General features: G+C 32.4%; 1 protein-coding gene and 1 long non-coding RNA gene across 3 annotated transcripts in view; both read left to right on the forward strand.

Moving 5' to 3' along the window:
* Window positions 1-22,403, forward strand: part of LOC139520403 (Kv channel-interacting protein 4-like) — a 210,436-nt gene that overhangs the window by 37,007 nt on the left and 151,026 nt on the right. Inside the window, exons 1-2 of one of the 2 annotated variants that reach the window (XM_071312992.1) lie at window positions 12,918-13,069; window positions 13,161-13,283. In XM_071312992.1, coding sequence (XP_071169093.1) covers window positions 13,048-13,069; window positions 13,161-13,283 — 145 coding nt within the window. In that variant the 5' untranslated portion in view covers window positions 12,918-13,047. Of the gene's footprint in view, window positions 1-12,917; window positions 13,070-13,160; window positions 13,284-22,403 lie in introns of those variants that run through there. The other variant, XM_071312991.1, reaches the window with a different exon arrangement.
* On the forward strand, window positions 1,868-7,726 carry LOC139520402 (uncharacterized). The gene is made up of 3 exons (XR_011663880.1): window positions 1,868-2,037; window positions 5,874-6,031; window positions 7,226-7,726. It is a non-coding gene; the product is annotated as an uncharacterized lncRNA (long non-coding RNA).

Below are 22,403 nucleotides of genomic sequence, written 5' to 3' on the forward strand. Positions count from 1 at the left end.
CGTATTTTTTTGTGGCCGGGGTTTGCATGTCTGACTGGAATGTCTGTTTTGCCGGACTTATATATATTGAATACTTTTTTCAAGACCAGACTGCATGCAACCTGCCTACTGGGTGTGACTTTTATGTCTCCATTTGTTGACCGTCATTCATAACTTCGTTGTCATTTCAGACACTTTCGTAGTCTTTGGTGGATTTGGAACCCCTTACTTCGGTTCCCTAAGTTATGTTGGGTGAAACATATCAATCAAACATTTTGATAAAAACTGCTTGTTTGTCTTTTTTAACTCGTGTCGGTCGTATTGTAAATTTCATCTAATTTACATGTCTATTTTTTACTGACAAGTCCTACATCAAATATATCAGTACATAGCTTTGGATCAATACTATCATTTTATGATAGACAATTAATAGGGAGAATACAGCATAAAAAATGTCCAACCCTTACACTTTACAGCAACTATAAAATATGCATGCCCCAAGCCAGGAACCGTTTAAATAGTGCATATAACACTTATTTTATGTTTTTTTTTAGCCCAAAAAAGGTCCCAAAAAATTTCCGACTCGCTCCGCTCGACAAAATTTAATATCTTCGCCCCCTTTCAAAAATCCGGGATCCGCCCCTGATTTTTACCACATCAAATGCACAATGAGCAAACCCATATATCGCGTTGCCCAGATCGCATAGTATGCTAAAAAAATATTTAAAAAACCCAGAAGTAACAGAAATGTTGTTGTTAAATCTTTTCAAACGAGATCACTTATATATAAAAATATACATATATGCAGCAACAACTGAAAAGCAACAAACACAGCAGTCAATGTGGCGAGATGAAATAATTTTGTAGGCACCTAGGACTTATATATTAAAATGTTTCCCAAATTAAATGAAGCATTGGGCCCTATAAAAAAATCCTGTCAAAAGAGGAAACACATTTTTAAAAGGGGGTTCCAAATCTGGAGATAGGGTTTCCAAATAGATTTCCCTTTTCAAATTTATGCATTTATCGTTAAAAAAGGGTCCAACCTTCGGACCCCTCCCCCTTCTTGCGCCGAGGGATGTACCGCACCTCCCTTTATCCAATCATATATTTAGAAAGTCATGCTGATCATTTCACAAATATCAATTTGACAAATATTAATACTATAATCTATTTAATAAGGTTTGGCAAAGAAGTAATAATATGTATATATCCAAAACAACCCGCGATTTTATACCTATTTTGACATTTACAGAAAGTTCTGTAACCAGAGGCGGATCCACCCATTGTTTTAAAAGAGGGTTCCAAACACAGGCACTTGTTTCTAACCATACGAAGGTCGACTATCCATAGTCGACCTTCGTATGAATAGAAACAAGTGCCTTTTGTTCCAAACACTCGGGATAAAAGGAAAACTGAGGGGGATTCCAACTCAGTCGCCTAAAGATTTCATAATTATAGCGAAAAAATGGGGGAAATAAAATATTTTAAGTAGTATTATATAGAATAATGCATTGAACGTCCAAAATAATTTGGTGTTCCCACCCCCGGAACCCCAGGGGTCCGCCACTGTGTAACGCGTATTCTGCTTTTTTAACTAACGTAATATGTTTTGAATTAGCTATGCTACACTTTTCTCAGTTTTAAAATATTCAATTTACTACTATACCTTGATCTACCTTCAATCCCATTGTGGTATTCAATCCAGAAGAAGTTTGAACTGTTGAACTGTTGAAATGTCAGTGCGAGTGCAAAAATAACGTTTGTAAACAATGAATGACGTCATGTGTAAATCCAATCACATAAACGTTTTACAATAGGCAATTGTATGTTTCATATTGACGCGCTTTTGTGATTACGATAATAACATCAACGGCAAAATTTGAGACAAAATGCAGTAGATCAGCCGGGAAGGATAGGATACAGAAATACAGCAGAGAAAATATCGGTTTACCAGCCACTTGCAGAAATTCTTAAAGTTACAGAAAGAGACGATTGTTACGACAAGTCAGAGATGGCGGATCCTTTTCGAATCATCTACGGATTGCTATTGTTCATGTATGTTTTACAAGTCAAATGTATGTCTTCTTCCATCACAAGTTTTATTCCGTGAGCATCCTGTCAGATCATATATTTTGCCGGAATCAACATTCTGTATACTGTGTCAACAGAATACAGAATGTTGATTCTGTATTCTGTTGACACAACATTCTATATTCTGTTGACATTTATACAGAAACAATGTCTTTCCCTTCAAGAATCTAGTTCAAATTTATGTGGTTCATAAGGGAACAGAACATTTGATTAACATATATATATATATATATATATATTTTATAAAAAAAAAAGATGCCGTATTATTGCCAACGACACAACAACAACAGCAACAACATATATTTTATTTGCCAATCATGGCACCCAAAATGAGCGGAATAATCACAACTCTCCACAACAGATCAGATGACCAGAAATTAACAAATATAGGTCACCATACGGCCATCAATAATGAGCAAAGCCATATCGCATAGTCAGCTAAAAAAGGCACCAAAATGACAAATGTCAAGGAATTCAAACAAGAAAACTAACGTTCTTATTCATGTACAAAAATGAACGAACAATGAATATGTAACACACCAACAAACAACAACCACTCAATTACAGGCTCCTGACTTCGGACAGGAACATATACAGAATGTGGTGAGGTTAAACATGCTAGGGTCTTCCCCCTAAACCTGGAACAGAGTTGTGACAGTACTACATAACAACAAACTATAAAAATCAGTTGAAAAAGGCTTATTTAACTTTTAATAACAGATGAATGCAAATACATCTCAGTAACAAAAACATAATGGACGTTACCGTTACTCAACAAAAAAGTCACTAAACACAGATCTGAGACTGCTTGGAGTTACTGACAGCTAGTTCAAAGCCACTAACAACTAATAACAAAAATCATGCATCTAACTTCAAAGACTTGGTTCATAGTTTTTTTTATACTTCTGTTGATTATATTTAATCTTAGTTTTTTTCCTTCTGTAAAAAAGAGATTAAATAACAGACGCAATGTTCAACACATTTGTTTAAAGATGGCAAATCTGTGTTACATTCGTTTAATGTATAATAATACACACAAACTAAAGAGACAGAAAGACAAAGTTTGCCTCCAACGACAAGCAAGAATAAACCAAGAAACAGAAAACAGAAAATTTTCCAATGTCCTATTTGGCTGGCTTTCATATTATTCCCATTGTTGTTATAAAGTAGACAGAAGCAATGAAGAATCGATAATAGTGTGGTGCTTGAATATGAAGAAAAGAGAATAACAGGCAAAATTAATAATAAAAAGTGAAAAACGATATATAGAATATTACAGAATACAGAAATGAAGAAACCACTTCCAGACCAGACCCTTTTATAAGTTGCACATTTTTTTTTTTTTTGCCTTTTAAATCTTTCTGTTCGGACACCATATTGGTCCGACACCCCAATAGCCTGACGCCCTGTTAGTCCGACGACCCATTGGACCGACACACGAATACTAGTAATCCGACACATAATTATTGAGCAATACTTTGTATATAGATATAGGAAGATGTGGTGTGAGTGCCAATGAGACAACTCTCCATACAAATAACAATTTAAAAAGTAAACCATTATAGGTTAAAGTACGGCCTTCAACACGGAGCCTTAGCTCACACCGAACAACAAGCTATAAAGGGCCCCAAAATTACTAGTGTAAAACCATTCAAACGGGAAAACCAACGGTCTAATCTATATAAACAAAACGAGAAACGAGAAACACGTATATATTACATAAACAAACGACAACTACTGTACATCAAATTCCTGACTTAGGACAGGTACAAACATTTGCAGCGGGATTAAACGTTTTAATGGATCCAAACCTTCTCCCTTTTTCTGAAACAATAGCATAACATCACAACAAAGAAAAACATACGATAAAATATCAATTGGCAGACTTAACTCAATCAAAAAACGTATGATTAAACAATGAACGAATAAATTTGATCTGCGATATCTGAATATAAATGCACAGTTAATTAAATATTAGAGACAAACATTCATGACCAAAAAGCTAACAAACAAATTCAAAAACAGGACATGACTGAGAAATATTTAACCAATCAATGTTCACTTTAGAAAAAAACCGGTTTTTTTATAATCTTGAAGTTTATACAAATGTTGTAAGAATAAGTGAAGATATTACAAATAATCAAAGCTGGTGTACAGACAAGATCCGTATAAATAAAAAATGACAAAAAAGCATTATAAACAGTATCAACAGGTCGAATTAACAAGAAAATACGATTTGAGAGTACTCGCAGTTACTGACAGCTAGTTAAAAGCCAAAACCAATTGATAATAAAAAATCATGCATCAGAGACTAAAATCGACTAAAACACATCACAGGGATTTAGTATTTTAACGTCATTAATAGTCAAAGAAGACATGACTTGTGCAATGCCAAAAATAAATGTATCGACAGGTAGTAGTATAGTGAAGAGCGACTTCTATAGAAATAAAAGTTAACGTGTCTGTGTCTCTATACATCTCGCCTCAAAAGATAATGAAATTTAGTTATGTTTTAATTTGCTAGTGACAATATCAATATTAGTGCCAATGTGAACTATATTCAGAGATCTTATTACAATATCGGTACGATAACCCTTACTTATAAGTTTGTTTAAAGGTTCGATGAGTTTACAAGGATCACATAGTGATTTCCTCGCTTTAAGTACAATATTACCATAAAATTTAGGATGTGAAATACCATTTTTAATAAGCTTTCTACAGGTATAGCCAAATTTACTAATCAAATCTTTGTATCTATGAAAGAATTTAGTAAAAGTTTTAAGTAATTTATGGTATCGAAATCCCTGACACAACAATTTACCAGTGATGCATTGATTACGTTCGTTAAAATCTATGACATCAGAACACACACGGGCAAACCGAACGAGTTGCGATATATAAACACCGTATGATGGAGCCAAAGGCACATCGCCGTCTAAAAAAGGAAAATTAACAATAGGAAATGAAAAATCGTCTCTTTTGTCGTAAATTTTAGTGTGAAGTTTCCCGTTTGAAATTGAAATGTCTAAATCTAGAAAAGAATAATATTTATATTTTAAGAGGATAATCCCCATAGTTTAAAATTATCCTACTGAGATTCCTTAAAATAATAACATATTAGAGTACATGTATTAAAAATTTGCTTAATGTCTAGTGGCAAATATTACATGCATGTTCAAAACAATTGTTAAATAAGTACAATAGGTTAGTCCTGTAAAAGATGTCATCTGGGGTGAAAGAAGGTCAATGAAACTTGGACTGCCACTGGACAACGAAAGCATATTGAAGGTGGACAGGAATTTGCCCTGCTGCATATTCAGACAAAAGGCCACCGACTGCTTCTCAAAGAGTTGTTGCAATAGTTATTAACCTGCAGAGATCATGGCACTCTCTTTCTATACATGCTATATGAGGCATCCGGTTAAAGGTGACCAATCTTACATTTTTTGAAAATTAAACATCCCGCACAATTTTACTACCAATGGTTTTACTGTATCACATAAACATTATCCGTTGTGATGACTGACTTGCACTTCTGGTGACATATTCTTAGTGAGAATGTGTTCACATATGGAACATATCTTGTCCTTATGTCCCACGTAAGTGTCATCAATAACTCCTGAACCACTTTACAGAATTTTGTAAATCATCGATACAATCTTTATCTCATGATGTATTTTTTCAAAGGACAATTTACAAAGTGTTACGTCCATAATTAATACCATAACATGCATGTTGGGAAAAACAACTTCTTATAAATGCATGCAAAGTATTTGATGCAGCATGATCTATTGTTATAGGTATCTAAAAATGGATCCCACCAGAACACAAAGACTAAGTCTATGAGGAAAATAAAGTTTTAGATCAACGACTAAAAATTGTCATGAACAGATAAAATATGAGATAGAGATAGAACTGGTATGAAAGGTGACAGTAGAACATTGAAATAATTTGAAAGGTAGGTATATATATAGTTTTACACTCAATTATGATTTTTTTAAAGTAAGTATTTGCAGTTATTCCTATAATTTTATTATATATTTTTTTAATATCATGAAATGTTGTAGTGTGTTCATATGACAACAAACCAACAACGAGCAAGTTCAAAAAAATAAAGAGTAGAAATACAATTCTTCAACAATTGAAAGATATCATTAAAGTTAACAAAGAAGTCTACGGGAAGTACATATCCGTACACACAACTTCTCATTTAAATGTTTCACAGATTGCATTGATATTGTGCTCGAATAATCAGATTATATTAATACATATGTGTTTTGTTGCCGATCCAAAGATATCAGAGTGTTACAGCAGGACATAGTTGAACTTAGGAACCTAAAGGAAATATAAACAAAGATCTCCTTCTCTGTAACCGAATAACAGATTTAAAAGATAGTAATTTATTATAATGAGAATTTCCACTGGTACTAATAATGAAAAAATTCACAAAAAGAATACTTTTGTTTAATTTTTAAACTATTGCATATGTATAAAATGATAAAAAGTTGTAGGATTGTCACTGAGACAACTATCCACCAAATTTGAGACGATGTGAATGTGAACAATAATATACAACTGTACAGACTTCAACAATGAGAAAAGCCATACTGATTGTCGGCTACAAAAGACCATGACATAAACAATATATGAAACAATTTAATTCAGAAAAATTAACGACCTAATTTATAACAAAACAAATAAAAAATATTAAAAGTGCAGCCCGTATTGAAAACATGGACATTTGCCATGAACCCAGACTTGGGACGCTAAAATTCTTCTCCAAATCGTATAAGATCAGGCCCTGAAGTCATACAAAATTTTCTCAGTGCCCGGAGAAAAAAAATCGTGGTCGAAAATTGAAATCCAGCATTTTGATTGGTTGATTTGTTGATTTTGGAGTTTGAGTATATAACTGACTCGAAAGTTTAATGACTTCAAGGACAGTTTTCAAGTAGGTAAATCAAACATTGTTCCATTTTTTTTTTCTTTCATTTTTCTCCCTGTATAATATAAACCTTGTATAATTAACGTTATACCACCTTTAGCAATGCATGTACACTGATTCACATTATGTCATGGTTGACCTATGTTTAATCTTATTATTGGACTTTAACAAAATGATAAATGTTATAATCCACTTTTTCCTTTCCAGAAACAAGTTGGCAAAGATATATATCACATGCATAGGAAGAGCAGTGGAAAATAACATTGAAGCAGAATTATGAAACAGTTATTTTAAAAAAACATTAAATTGAGAGAGAGAAAAACACATTTTTTTACTTTTTAATGCTGTTCATTCTTAAGATTACTGTTTATTGTATTTCGATGGAAGTTATTGCAGTTGATAAGAAGATAGAACAAAAATTTGAGTTCTTCAGCTTGTTTTATTCAGTCAATAAAAATTAATTTTGAAAAGCAAACCATATATGTTCAAAAATCAAAAAAAGTTAATTATGTACCAAATGGCCTCCGTCAGACATTAATCAGTCTGTTGGAAATCTTTCTTTAAATTTTTATGCTTATTTTACAAAATGTACCTTTGTTTGTATGTCTGTAAGATTCAAATCAATCAGAGATTTCTGAGAAACTACAAACCAAGAGTTTCTGAAAGTCATCAGTCCTCATGTGAACATGCTATACTGAGTAATGTAGTTCTTACCCTTTCAACTCCCCGTTAACGGGATGCCTAAATATTTTAACACCAAATTTCATATATTGTTTTCGTAAAATACGCTTTGCAGTTTTATAGGAAAGAGTACAAGAGTTATGCATACATGTATCTAAGTTACTATTCACAATACACTCATTACAAGTGAATGAAATTGCAGCATGATTAATGTATACAAAAAAAAAAGAAATCTGTCAATAAACGTATTTAACCATTAAAAATCTTACAATGAACATATGATTGGAAATTTATTTATGAGAAGTTAGACTAAAAAAAGTGGTCGTATTCTGAATATTCGCTCAGCTCACAGTAAAAGGAGAAAAACATACACTGTTCAGTCTGAAGGTACCTGTTCATGTAGGGGGACATGTCTTATAGCAGATTCTCTCCTTGTGGTGAACTAGCATGTTAAAAAGGAGCTAAGTGTATTATTGGTCTAGTTCTGTACAAAATATGTTAATTACATTGTATTTATATCTGAGTATCATGTCCTGTTCCTGCACTTAGTTGCCACTGGATCACATAACATCAATCCATCCACCCATCTTCTCAAAAGTAATATATCGAGTTCCAATGTTCAATATGTTCTGATTTGACTCAAGCAAGATATAAATACATGTAATATGGTATTGTCAAATAGAAGTATTAATGAGTATTAAAAACATAAACCTTGTAGACCACACAAGATGCAATTCTGACAATAAATGTGACATAAAGCCAGAATATTTAAAAAAAAAAAAGAGCTAAAGTAACTGTCGAAGAGCTGGATCTAAAGCTGAACCACTTCAGGACAACAAAAATCAGAGAAATAAAAAAAAACCATAACGAAAACATTAACATGTCACGATATAGAAAAAGAATGGAAATGGGGTAAGTGTCAAAGAGAACAATTAACCCACCCCAAATATACAAAACAACTAGGCATCACTATACAGATACAGTCTAATTTAAAAAGTGTTATAATGAAACAGTACTGAAGAAATTAGTAACGAAACACTACTAACTAAATCAGTACTGAATCATTACTGACGAAATCAGTACTGTCAAAAACAGTAACTGTCAACATCAGTACTGAAACAGTACTGACAAAATCAGTACTAAAACAGTACAGTCAAAATCAGTACTGAAACCGTACTGTCAAAATCAGTACTAAAACAGTACTGTCAAAATCAGTACTGAAACAGTACTGTCAAAATCAGTACTGAAACAGTACTGACAAAATCAGTACTGAAACAGTACTGTCAAAATCAGTACTAAAACAGTACTGTCAAAATCAGTACTGAAACAGTACTGACAAAATCAGTACTGATTTCATTGAAAGTATAACATTATAAGTTTTCAGTCTTTCCTTACAGTACTGATATGCACGAGGGTAGAAATGTACCAAAAAAGTATGGGTAAATTATTGGTAGTGTATGTATTATCATCAAATGCATCATAATTATATTTAACTACTAATACAAATGCAGTCAATTTCATTTTATATATATAAAAAAAACGTTAAAGAAATTAGCATTATGCTAAAGTTGTGAATATTTCAATACATGTATGATGCTATTACCGGATGCCTGTGAATTGTCAAAAACATATTTGCCCATATTTATGGAAGTAATGTATTCTACTGCTTTTTGTTAAAAAGCTAAATTTTAGCAAATTTGTAATAATACTATTATATTTTGGGACCAAAAACGGGTTTTACCGGTCCTACTTCTTTGACTGATGTTGAAGGCCATTTTATCCATATTTTCTCATGTCAACGTCAACGGTCATGCTTGGTTGGCGAGCGAATTTAACAAACATTTTTTTTTCTAAATATCCAATTTTTCGATATATCCAATGAAAATTGGGCCAAGTTTTGATTCCTATGAGGTGAAAGTCTAACTCTTGGTAAAAGTTAACGGACATCAGGTGTCAAGGTATATGTGAATAGCTCATTATTCTCTATTGTCCAGGTTCGCTAAAAGGCAATACGTTTCATTCCTTAAACTTTGCTTATTAACGTTATCACAACGACTGGATTATGTGTATAATAAGTTATCGACATGCATATTTTTAATTCCAAATTCTGGCAAATATTTATTTATAAGTTTGATTTGTTTAAAGGAAAAGTCTTTCTTCCTTAGAAAAATGCATTCTTAGCCCTATAGAAATAAAACTCATGTAAAGTTTTTTTTCTCCTCTTGTAGACTAGAAATATTTACAGCAAGCTGTGTATATATGTGTCTCAAATGGAAGAACAAAAATAGCAATGCAAAACTTCAATTACAACAGGCGTGACTTTGTATAACGGGATCTCATGAAATTAAACAAGATTGATTGATTTGCATGCTTTTTTTCATGGAATAAGATCAAATTTCTATTAAATTATTCAAATCTATCATTTTGCAATCACCATAATATCTTGATATAAATTAGATACAGCCAGTCGGGATAACGCCAAAGTGGGTATATCTAATGAACAACCCACACGAGGGTAGATTTTGTATCTTTAACTCAGCCCAAAAATGTAAGAACATTATTATTTTCTCTTTAAGTAATTACATTAGATGTATGTTTCATTATAATACGTTATTCTGATTGGCTAACTGCACATCACGTGTTATTCCTTAAGCAGTTGCATTACACAATAAAACTTATCATGCATGATGACACGAGGTCCCATAATAAAGTGCATAAAAACTTGATGTAAATCGTGTTTTCATGATACTATAGTTAAAAAATGTAATTATAAGTATTGAATGCTTCTTTTTGGTACTTCATAGGGTTGTAAAAGCGTTGACAGCACATTTTTAGAATGAAGCGCTTCCCTGCTACATACAAAATGTACTTCGGTCAACGCTTTTACACCCCAATAAAGTTACAAAAAGAAGCATTTAATTCTTAAATATTTCTTCCGACTTTCGGTTTAATATCGAATTGAGGCTGTAACACCATTTGTAATGTGCACATTCGACAGATTTTTGGTGGTTTTTTTTCATGTACGGTAAAAAGTGTATACCAAGGAGTCATTTGAAAAATCGTAAGTCGGAGAAAAACAGACCAAAAACATGGCAAACAAAATACATTTAGTATTAGGGAAACGTGAAATGAGGAATACCAGTACTTAAATTTGAATATTTTTTTCCGTCAAATAACATTATCTGACTTTATCAATCAACAGTTTATTTTTAATCAAAGCAACCCTAATATACTAAAGTAAGTACTAGTACGTAGAGCATGAAATCTGACATGTGAAGACAAGTCCAATAACTTCGAAAAAACATTTTTTTGACGGACGCGCAAAATGTATAATTATCTTTTTGGTATGTTATATGCGTGTTGTCATCAAATTGTCTGTTTCAATGTTATACTCGAGCCTGAGATGTAGACCCAAACAGAAGGTTGACGTAACACACTTTTGGTTTTTTTTTTTTTGTCTCGTTTTGAATCTGGTGCATTCAGGTGTTTTGTAGTTTTGGCTTCCCTATTGTTTTGTCTCTGACAACTCTCTAAAGGAGTTTTATTTTAGATACGCGTGTCTTTTGCACTCGGAATCCTCATGATAAGTTATTTGATATACGCAAATTAAGGTAGATCATAGGTATACGTTACTTGAGATAGAATTGTCTTATACTTGCCAAAATGAAGATTTAACTATGCTCTTTTCGAAAATATAATCAAAAGGATGGGTCACATTGCTATTTTTTACTTAAATGATCATGAAAAAACACATTTTTGTTCATAAAAAAAGCTATTGGAAATAAATTATGAGAAGATTAGACAAAATTATGACGTACAAAACATTGTATTTACACGTCATATCACAAATATTTTCTACTTTGTATGGTTTCAGAGGAGTTGCGGCTCAATTAAATCGGTCTCTTCCTTTAGTAGTATATATTTGATTACTCAACTAGGTTTACCAAGACCTTTCATCGATTGATTGTGAAGAAATATCTCTTTATTTAGAATATGCGATTGTCATGAAATGTCAAAATTTATGAATTATCGGTATTTGAGTTATTTTTCTTATTGTGTATAAGCTGTAAGGACAACTTTTGTTATCACCAGAGGGAAGACGTTCATTTACTATAAAAACAAAAATATTTCAACAAAATGTGTTGATAGAATAGGTAATTACTGGATAACTTTACAAATTTATCACTGGTATTGATTTCAAGTGTTTGCCTTTAGATATTTTTTAGTCAGCTAAAGGGTTTGCAAAAGCTATAGAAGTGTGCAAATAATGTAAACATGTGTGCGCTCCTGGGTGAAAATTTCCCATTGTTGGTATAAGTTATAACTAGAAAAAATGAGTTTGATAATAACAAAATATCAGATTTGTTGACTGTGCAAAAATCCCAAATTAACGAACACGATTGAATTAGAAATCTTACCAATGAAGGTCATCAAATATGTGTAACAAAGTAAATTGTAAATTGTTTGTCTGCGGCCTTTATATATCCCCATATAGACTTCAATCCCATACTTGTAAAAATAAATAAAAAAATATTTTATAAATCTTTGAGATATAAGAAACTATGACATCTTTCTATATAAGTAGAATTAACGATTCCCACAGCACATTATTAACAGACAGTTGACCTGCCTTTACTTAAGCAGAGAAATTACATCACGCAAATTCTGTAATAGGAAGTTTTTTTCACCAGAGATATTTCCTTGACTAAAAGAACAACTCGCACTTAATTAAGACCGATTGAAGTGTTCGGTGTATTCAGAACGCATCGTCTTCCATTGATCGGTTGTTTGGTATTTTTCTTGCTCGAGAAGAGGAAAGCGTATTCTAACGTAAACCTCCGGAGAAATGAGTAGCATTTTAGTAATCAATTCGGAACGATTTATATCTATATCTATATATACTGTATTCTAAATACGTCAGTGCTTGAGAGTTTTTTGATCGATTTGGGGTGCAAGCAGGGAAATATTCTGATAAAAATTGATTAATTGCTAATGAAATGTTTTATGCAAATACTGAAAATCAATTTTAGTTTTCACTTGATGCCTGTCTTCTTTTGGAGGAAAATTGTAAATACTGTTTAAATAAAATCGACAAATATTAATATATTCTTCACTTTCTAAGTTCCGATCGACAAATTCCAATAAAGTTTTGGCATGGATCTAATATAGCTTACTGCTGGTATTAACTCTTGCGTGTATTTGCCAAGTTTTTGTGTCAGTAAGGTGGATCCACAGGTAGATTTGTTTATTTTGTTTGCCAATACACTAGATTGTTGTGTACGCCGCACGTGTAAAATACTATTACCTTGTTACCTCGGAAATGACTTTCAAATGATCGAAGACTAATCATGTCCAAGATTCAACAGAGAAGTAAGTAGATATCGTTTGTTTGTGTAATTTCCATGGAAACATTATATAAATCTGTGAACAAAAAATGAAAAAGGATATATTTCAATTTCAGTGGGTCAAGCTTTAAGAAAACTAAAGATTCGGCGACCAGGAAATAAAAATTCTGTTCGAATACAACGATCTCACAGCACTAGATCAAGAAAAAGACTTCATTCAGCGAATTCCCTGCATTCAGGTAGGAAATTGATGTTTTAATTATTGCATGCACAGTTTTATGTAAAAATCAATTTGCATCTTATACAGCATCAATCTGCAACAAGGTTAGAAGGTCAAATCGTGATATAAATACATTAATTGCATAATATTTAGCTACTTGCATCAACCAATAATTATAAGATATCGTCATACCTGGCCGATATATGCCTAACTAATATCAGATGTAAATAAAAAAATAATCCAGTATTACTATATTTATATTGTAGATAGAAATTTGGTTTAACTTTAGAAATACGCATTTAAATATTATATTTCTTTCACAAATAGTCAAAGATAAATATATAGACAAAGAATATAATGCATTGTTTCTATCTTTCGGGAGCACCTGATATCACCCCGGTTTATTGTGGTGCTCGTGTGCTTCTTTCTCTCTTTTGTCTCTCACCTAGCTAGTTAGGGAGGGATTCCCTTTCCCAATTCTATTGCTTTAAACACCTTTAGTGATTTGATTTTTTTTTATAGTTGAGCATTAAAAATACAGTATATTTCTTTTTTGAAACCCTATTCAGCAAATTCTAACTTATACGTAAGGTCACATAGAAACTTTCGTAATATATTTCTACGATATGTTCCAAGTCATGAGCCTATAGTCATTTCTACCCCTTACTGTTCGTTTTAAACGAAATAATGTCATATTAATACTGATTACGCAGTCAAAATGTCAGAGTCCATGGACCTTTATTAAGACAAAACTATATCAAATTCCATACGAACGTCTCTAAAACACTTTTACTGTTTTACTGAACAAAGATATAAATTCAGGCTTAAAGTTCCATGCTTGAGATGCTAAGACAGACCTTAACTTTGCAATATCTTTTGATCTTATCTATTTGACATTATCCATATTTAATCGAAAAGGGAACAATTGTGAGTATTCATAATTTATTCGTATACAAGAGCAAAAACAAAACTTTGATCATACATGTATGTACAAAACATGTTTAACCCCGCCGCATTCTTGCCCCTGTTCCAAGTCAGGAGCCTATAGTCTTTGTTAGTTTTGTATGTTGTTTTTTAATTTTCGTTCATTTATATGTTTTGAGGTTTAGTGTGATGTCCATTTTCAGTGAACTAGTACATATGATTTAGGGGTCAGCTAAAGTTCGCCTCCGGGTGCGGGATTTTCGGCTGTTTTCTGTCCTTTGGTCGGGTTTTGTCTCTTTGACACATTCCCCATTTCTATCTAAATTTTTTGTAGATGACTTTCAAAATTATTTGGTTTAAGCGTTCCTAGTCATGCTAGTGACAGTTAATTCAGAAAGTGTTTCGGACGCACTAAATATATAAAGTGTTATTAATTTTCTAGGTGCAAATTCAGAAAGTGTTTCGAACGCACTAAATATATATAGTGTTATTAATTTTCTAGGTGCAAAGAAACATTTCACATTTAATTTCATTCACATAGCTATGAATAGATCTTAAACAAACAAATTTATAGATAACTGAAAGGTTGTAAAGAATAATCCGCATGAATATAAATGCATCGATACAAAATTTACAGGCTCATGTTTTCTTTAATGTTTAAACAAATTTTAAGGGTTGCCAATAGTACATCGGTAATTATCATTGTATACTATGCAATGATGAAAGACATTCACGAATACAATAATGGTCTGCTTTCTTTGAAGACGAGAGCTTTAGTATTTAGTGAGCCTAAACAATGTCGAACCATTATCGTCTCAGTCTTTTATCTATTCTAAGTTTACTCGTGTGGTCTAAACATTGTAAATGGCAGTGCTGATACAAATAGAATCTTTCAATTGTAACATCATATAAAAGTGAAAAATAATCACTAAATAATGTTCCATGTCATGCAGTTAAACATGAGATACCAATCGCTCTTCAGTAATTTCAAAAAATATGTTGTCTCATTGGCAATCATACCACATCTTCTTTTTTATATTCGATATAATACCCCAACAGCATGCATAATTAAATTATATATTCATTTTTTCGGAATTTTATATACCTTCAGGGGGTGGAAGCTTGCCTGGGCAGAGAAATAAAAATGATATCACAGCAGTTTTATATTTTGTTATGTAATTATTTAACCCTCTACTTTTATCTCAATTTTCGGGATAATAAAAGGTGGACAGAAAATGCAGATAAGATCAGTAAATATATTGTAGTTGAAATATAAAATAATTAAATTGAGAAAGGAAATGGGGAATGTGTCAAAGCGACAACAACCCGACCATAGAGCAGACAACAGCAGAAGATCATCAATGTGTCTTCAATGTAGCGAGAAACTCCTGCACCCGGAGGCGTCCTTCGGCTGGCCCCTTAAAATATGTATACTAGTTCAGTAATAATGGACGTCATACTAAACTCCGAATTATACACAAGAAACTAAAATTAAAAATCATACAAGACTAACAAAGGCCAGAGGCTCCTGACTTAGGACAGGCGCAAAATTGCGGCGGGGTTAAACATATTTGTGAGATCTCAACCCTCCCTTATACCTCTAGCCAATGTAGAAAAGTAAACGCATAACAATACGCACTTTAAAATTCAGTTCAAGAGAAGTGCAAGTCCGATGTCAGAAGATGTAACAACAGAAAATAAACAAAATGACAATAATACATAAATAACAACAGACTACTAGCAGGTAACTGACATGCCAGCTCCAGACCTCAATTAAACTGATTGAAAGATTATGTCTTTATCATATGAATATCAGACACAATCCCTCCCGTTAGGCGTTTAGTATCATACTATCATAAAATATATGAGAAGAACATAACCCGTGTCATGCCAACAACTGTTTTTAAAAAGCCAAAATATGCAATCTTTAATGACCTGACAACAGTATCGTAACTATATCCCTTCTTAATAAGTCTGTTTAAAGGTTTTGTAAGCTTTTGAGGTGAATACTGACATTTTTGTGCTTTGTAAAGAATATTACCATAAAAGATTGGATGTGAAATACCTGAACGTATAAGATGTCTGCATGTTGCGTTATGTTTAAGAATTATTTCCTTATACCGATGATAAAATTTAGTAAATGTTTTGACTAGTTTGTGATATCGAAAACCCTGGTGTAATAATTTTTCAGTAATACATATATTTCTCTCGCTAAAATCTAATACGTTGTTACATACACGAGCGAAGCGTACAAGTTGATATATATAAACACCATAAGATGGTGACAATAGAACGTCACCATCTAAATAAAGCATTCAAGTTATAGTTCAGTCAATCTAACAATAATATATTGTGTCTTCCAATTGAAAGTATGTTGATCAAATTCCTATAAGCCAGAGGGTAAAAACCAAGTTTCGAACAAAGTGTCAGGGAATGCATGACCCCTTTGAAAAGTGAAATCTGCAGCACACACTTTAATAATTTAGTATACTTTACTGAGCTTTTCCCTGGAAATTCAGTAACTAATAACAGGGATACTCGGGCTAACGCTGTAATCCGAGTAAATTGTTAAAACAGCAGATTTATAATAAAAGATATTTACTTGGGGAAAAAAAAGAAATCTGCAGCACTTTTCACAGTAAAATTTCGGTATAACTTAATTTATCAAGACGTCGAAAAAAAATATTATCAAAATGGTAAATGCACATTTAAAAAGATAATGGGAGTGGAAAGTTCCCTCATAGCATTGGACATCCCTTCGTATTACACAACTACATGTATACACAACTGTCAATACTCGACGACAGTATGTGTGCCTTGATTCATACGAGTAGCATTCGTACAGTAATGTTTTTTCTGTCAATATCTTTCTGAATCTTCTGATTATACTAGAAGCTGGAGCTAATTATTACCAGCTGTGTAGCGATTGTTTTCTTATCACTCCCACGAGTTGCAACTATTGCATGTTATTGTTCGTGTAATTAACCTATTTGTCGATTTCCACTTAGATTGATTATTAATATGTATCCGGAACGCATAGACATATAGTTGTAATTCCATATCTAGTTCTGTTCATTTGCCAAGCATGTTAACTTTATACAAGCCATATAGTTTGTCTTTTTTTTTAAATTCTTTTAAATTCAGAATTATGTTCGTCTTCTCAATTCCAAGGGAAGACAGCTCCGAAGATATGAGGGACTACATCTGATGTACATAGATGTAATCAATAAATAATTTATCTTAAATTTTCTTGTTCCAAAAGAACAATTAGTTTTGATAAAATAGGAAGAGGGTCAATGTTTCAAATTTTCCAGATGCACTAATATTTTTATAAGATGTTTAATAGTTTTGCAGTTATGGATTTGGAATGAAATCTTAATTGCCTGGTTTTTTTTCTGTCATCAAGTTGATACTTTATCAATGCTTTTGTCTTTTTCTAGTTTAATTGCTGAAATCTTAATGTTTTGCTGATAAATAATAACACTTATATGTATATATTAAATATAGAAAACGAAATATTTATGTTTATTTATTGTTATGATAAACAACGAACTAAAACTAAAAATTGGTCGATAAACATATTCTCACCATAACACGAAGTCAACAGCACGAACTCAATATTAATTGGATAAAAAGCAACACTTTTTGTCATTGGATAAGAAAATGTTCATTATTAAAAATAAGTTTACAAAGAGGTTACTTTCCATGGTAATTTCCATTCCCTAAAACTTATATTTGTCTGACCTTGTTCTAGTTTACTCTTATATCAAACGTTTACTATAAGATAGGCGAAAGATACTAAAGGGACATTCAAACTCATAAATCGAAAACAGACTGACAACGCCATTGCTAAAATATAGACAAACAGGCAAATAATAGTATACAAAACACAACACTAAAGACTAAGCAACACGAACCAAACCAACAACAATGGGTGATACCACGTGCGCCAGAACGGTAAGCTGCTTTTTTTTTAATAAAGTTTAAAGGCTTTTTGTCATCATGTGAAGAATAAAATCATAATGTTTAATCACCGCTATCGTGACTTTAGGTGTCCCATAAGGACTTTCCCCATCATATATTTACATGCCGAAAGATTGAATGATTGATCATTTGGATGTGTAGGGTCAGTGATATTGTTCGGGTTTTTTTCAAAACTACCTCTTCCCTTTTTTATTGGGGAAATTTGCGTCATTTTTATCAAATTGGGAAATTTATAATAACCATGAATTTGACTGAAACTTCAATTTGCAGACCCCCATTCAAGAGTCAAACCCTGCAATGAAATAAGACCCTTGTTGTCAGTGATGATACACAATTAGACCATCAAATCTGCACATATAGTCATTGTAGACATGAAAAATGTATAAATGTTAAAAATTTTCAGTTTGTATTCATGCACAATGACGACACTGTTTGGGAAAAAGTTGCCTTTTGGGAATAATTTAAAGCCATTTTGTTCAAATTGGGATTCCTCTCTAGGGGGAAATAGTTATCAAAGGTACCAGGATTATAATTTGGTACGCCAGACGCGCGTTTCGTCTTTAAAAAAGCCTTTAAAAAAACTATTCTCCGGTAATTTAAGGCAATCAATATCACTGGGGGTACATGTATATCAATCGGATATCTCGTTTAATGGCAATATGAGTGGTCCATATGTGGCCTGTCGCAATACAATATTTCTACTCCTATCCAACACACAAAGAGTAATATTCTTTTATTCATATGATACGAATTGTGTTTTAGTTTCTAAACTAGCATATGTATCTCATTTTGAGGAGGATCTGCTTATCCTTCCGGATCACATGAGATCCCCCCAGTTTTTAGTGGAATAACGTGTTGTTTAGTCTTTAGAATTCTATGTGGTGTGTTGTGTACTATTGTTTGTCTGTTTGTATTTAAAATTATTTTAACCATGGCGTTGTTAGTTTATTTTCGACTTTTAAGGTTGGATGTCCCTATGCTATGTTTCGCCAATCTTTTTTTAAGTGGATATGTTCTGATGAATGGGTCTACCGGGACAAAGCATGGGAATTTCGACTACAACAGAAAATTATGGTACATGTATGTTGGACAGTTGCTGCATTTTTTTCTTGGCCTTGTACGAACCACTTAAGGAGTGGCTGCAAGCGATCGTACATAGAAAGAGAACACGGAACTCTGTATCGATAGGGCTTTGCTGTATATTTAGAAGTTCTGCACAGTCATACGGTCATATTTCGCGAGTAGTCGTAACCCTCTGCCGTAGGACACATGTCTATACCACGGATTATGTATTGGGAATAACAAATGTATATGATAAAACAGATGCATTAATTTCTTTTTATATTTTGTTGAAGACACCAAAGTGTATAGTTTTCCTCACGTGTGGAAGCTAGGGTAACAGATGGTCTTTATGTTGTTATAATTTTAGATTATTATTCTCGTAATTTAAATCCTAATAATATTTGTATTAACATTTCGTGGTTGTGGTCAGATACTGTATGTTTCTTTGATATGGTATATGTATCTAATAGTTCTGCCTTGTTAAGGGGTTAACCTTGTCACACAGTGATAAAGCTTTTTGAGCTTACGAAACGTTAAAAAAAGCATCTATCAATCAATTTACCAATTGGTTTACTTATTGTCATCTGATCATTGACTATATGTCGTATGGAGAAATAAATTCAATTGTGATGCGCTGCCAAAATCTCTACCCTTAAATATATTTAGATTTTCTCGTACTGTGATTTGTATCTTACACTAAAGAATGTTGATAAATCAAATAGTGTCAAAAATTAGTACCGAAAAAAAGGAAAATGATAATTACTAGAATATCATCACGTCTTAGTTATAGATTTTACGTCAAACTGTAATTTTGACTTTGAGTCAGCTTGCATCAAGATGTCATGTTGTATTTACCAAAGAATAGGATATATATTAACTCAATATGATCAACACTTATATCACACTTTACATGACGAGAAAGAAAATATCGTCAAGATCATGTCTGGATATATTATGGGAATCCTTGAGAAAATGTCACGGTCGTCTATATTATTTTTCAGTAATCATTTTCAACGCTTTCATGAAAAAAAAGGTTTCCTGTCATTTGAAGTTTTTCAAAGATTATATATACTGACAAACAATTAAAAGGGGCAAAGAAATAAAGGAAACAGCCAAGATCCACAGCCGAAAGAAAATAATAGATGAGGCCCCTCATGGGGGGGGGGGGGTCCTAGTAATCACATAATCACCATTTTTTTGCCAATATAATCACATAATCATTAAATATTTGCTTATCTTTAGTAATCAAATAATCATAAACTAAAAATACAGTCCTAGGTAATCAAATAATCATGAAATATTTGGCTTAATAATCAAATAATCATTAAAAAAACGGCCAAGTAATCACATAATCAAAAACCCCATGAGGGCCCTCATAGATACACAACGGTCCATAAAAAATCTTAACACAGACAATCTGCTTACCCTTCCGGGGCACCTGAGATCACCCTCAGGTTTTTGTGGTTATGGTGTTGTTCGGTTATTGGTTTTCTATGATGTGTTTTGTGTACTGTTGTTTGTTATGGTTATGGTGTTGTTCGGTTATTGGTTTTCTATTATGTGTTTTGTGTACTGTTGTTTGTTATGGTTATGGTGTTGTTCGGTTATTGGTTTTCTATGATGTGTTTTGTGTACTGTTGTTTGTTATGGTTATGGTGTTGTTCGGTTATTGGTTTTCTATGATGTGTTTTGTGTACTGTTGTTTGTTTCTTTTAAGCCATTGCGTTAATTGTCAGTATATTTTCGACTGGGAATTTGAATGTCCCTTTTGTGTCCTTCGCCTCTCTCAGTTTCTAAATAGTATGCAAAAGTAAAACATTTAAAGTGTATAGTGAAGTACCAACATAATGTTTAAATGAAAAACCAATGTTTGAGTATAAAATGTGTTTTAAAAATCTAGCAGGAACAAATTATAAGTAATAACTTGCTTCTTCAAATGTACTCCCTTATTTTTTATGAACGTCTACCATTCCTGGACCGACCATTCTAAACTTATTACACAACTACAGATGCACGAGGATTAACTATTGCTCTGATCGTTGTTATATCGATCTTCCTCCTTTTCGGATAACTATAGTATATATGAATTTGACATACATTACTCTTCCCTTTCAGACCACACTTGGTTCCTTTGACACAATGATTAATCGTTCTTATACCTAATTATTCTATGGCCTTTTTTCTTCATTACAGCCTTAGGCAGTCTCATAAACTTTAACACTTGAAAAGATCCATATGTTATCGCATATTTTCACAAAGAGCATCGACCGCTTATTCATGCCGATAAAATTTGGGGATATTTCTTTTCTTCATTTTATTCTTCTTGTGTGATTTATGATTAGTTACTTTTGGGTCCTTGGAAACAGTCGACATATTTATTTTCTTAGTCTATCGTGAAAGCAATTTCTGTTGATTACCGGGTTTCAATAAATCAAATAATTTTCAACGGCAAAAAATTGATTTCGATTCGTTTATTGCCTCGTCAGTTTCCATATTGGAAATATACAATAAATATTACTGATAAACTAATACATCAAATTGTTTGATACTTTAAGGTGGAAAAAAAGAACCTACAAATTATATCATTGATTAAATGTACAGTTCGATATTAACCATATAGTGATGGTTATATTTGGTATGATTTCATTTTATCCTTTAAGCAAACTGAGATTAATTGAAGTCTTGGGGGTGATTCGCCTTGTAATTACAATAATATTTACCGCTGGGCTTTAATCGACAAACAATAATATACAAGTGTAAAGATTTGTGCAGTGAAACATAATCAATTTTGGCGTTTTTTAATATTGTAGTATAATATTGTTATATAATAGATTCTTAAAGTAAAATGGTATGAGAGGTACAAAAATGTACGACTAACCCATTTAGGTGTATTCAAACAACTATTAGGGCGATCTTGTGTTTCTTTTGCAAGGCTAGATTTCGTCCCATTTATAACATATATAGCAGTGACAGTTAGAAAGAGTTCATCCCGATAGCACACTTTACAGATTGATACATTTTGTTTTATTTCTTAGTTATTCGTTTTTTTTTTTAAATTTCTGAAATGTTTGCCATTGGACAAACATCATATTTTTGTATTGATTTGACTTGACAGGTGTGCAATCACTGTGGTCTGCTCTATGATCGGGTTGTTGTCTCTTTGACACCT

Source organism: Mytilus edulis, chromosome 4 (assembly GCF_963676685.1).
Source record: "Mytilus edulis chromosome 4, xbMytEdul2.2, whole genome shotgun sequence".
NCBI classification, from domain to species: domain Eukaryota; kingdom Metazoa; phylum Mollusca; class Bivalvia; order Mytilida; family Mytilidae; genus Mytilus; species Mytilus edulis.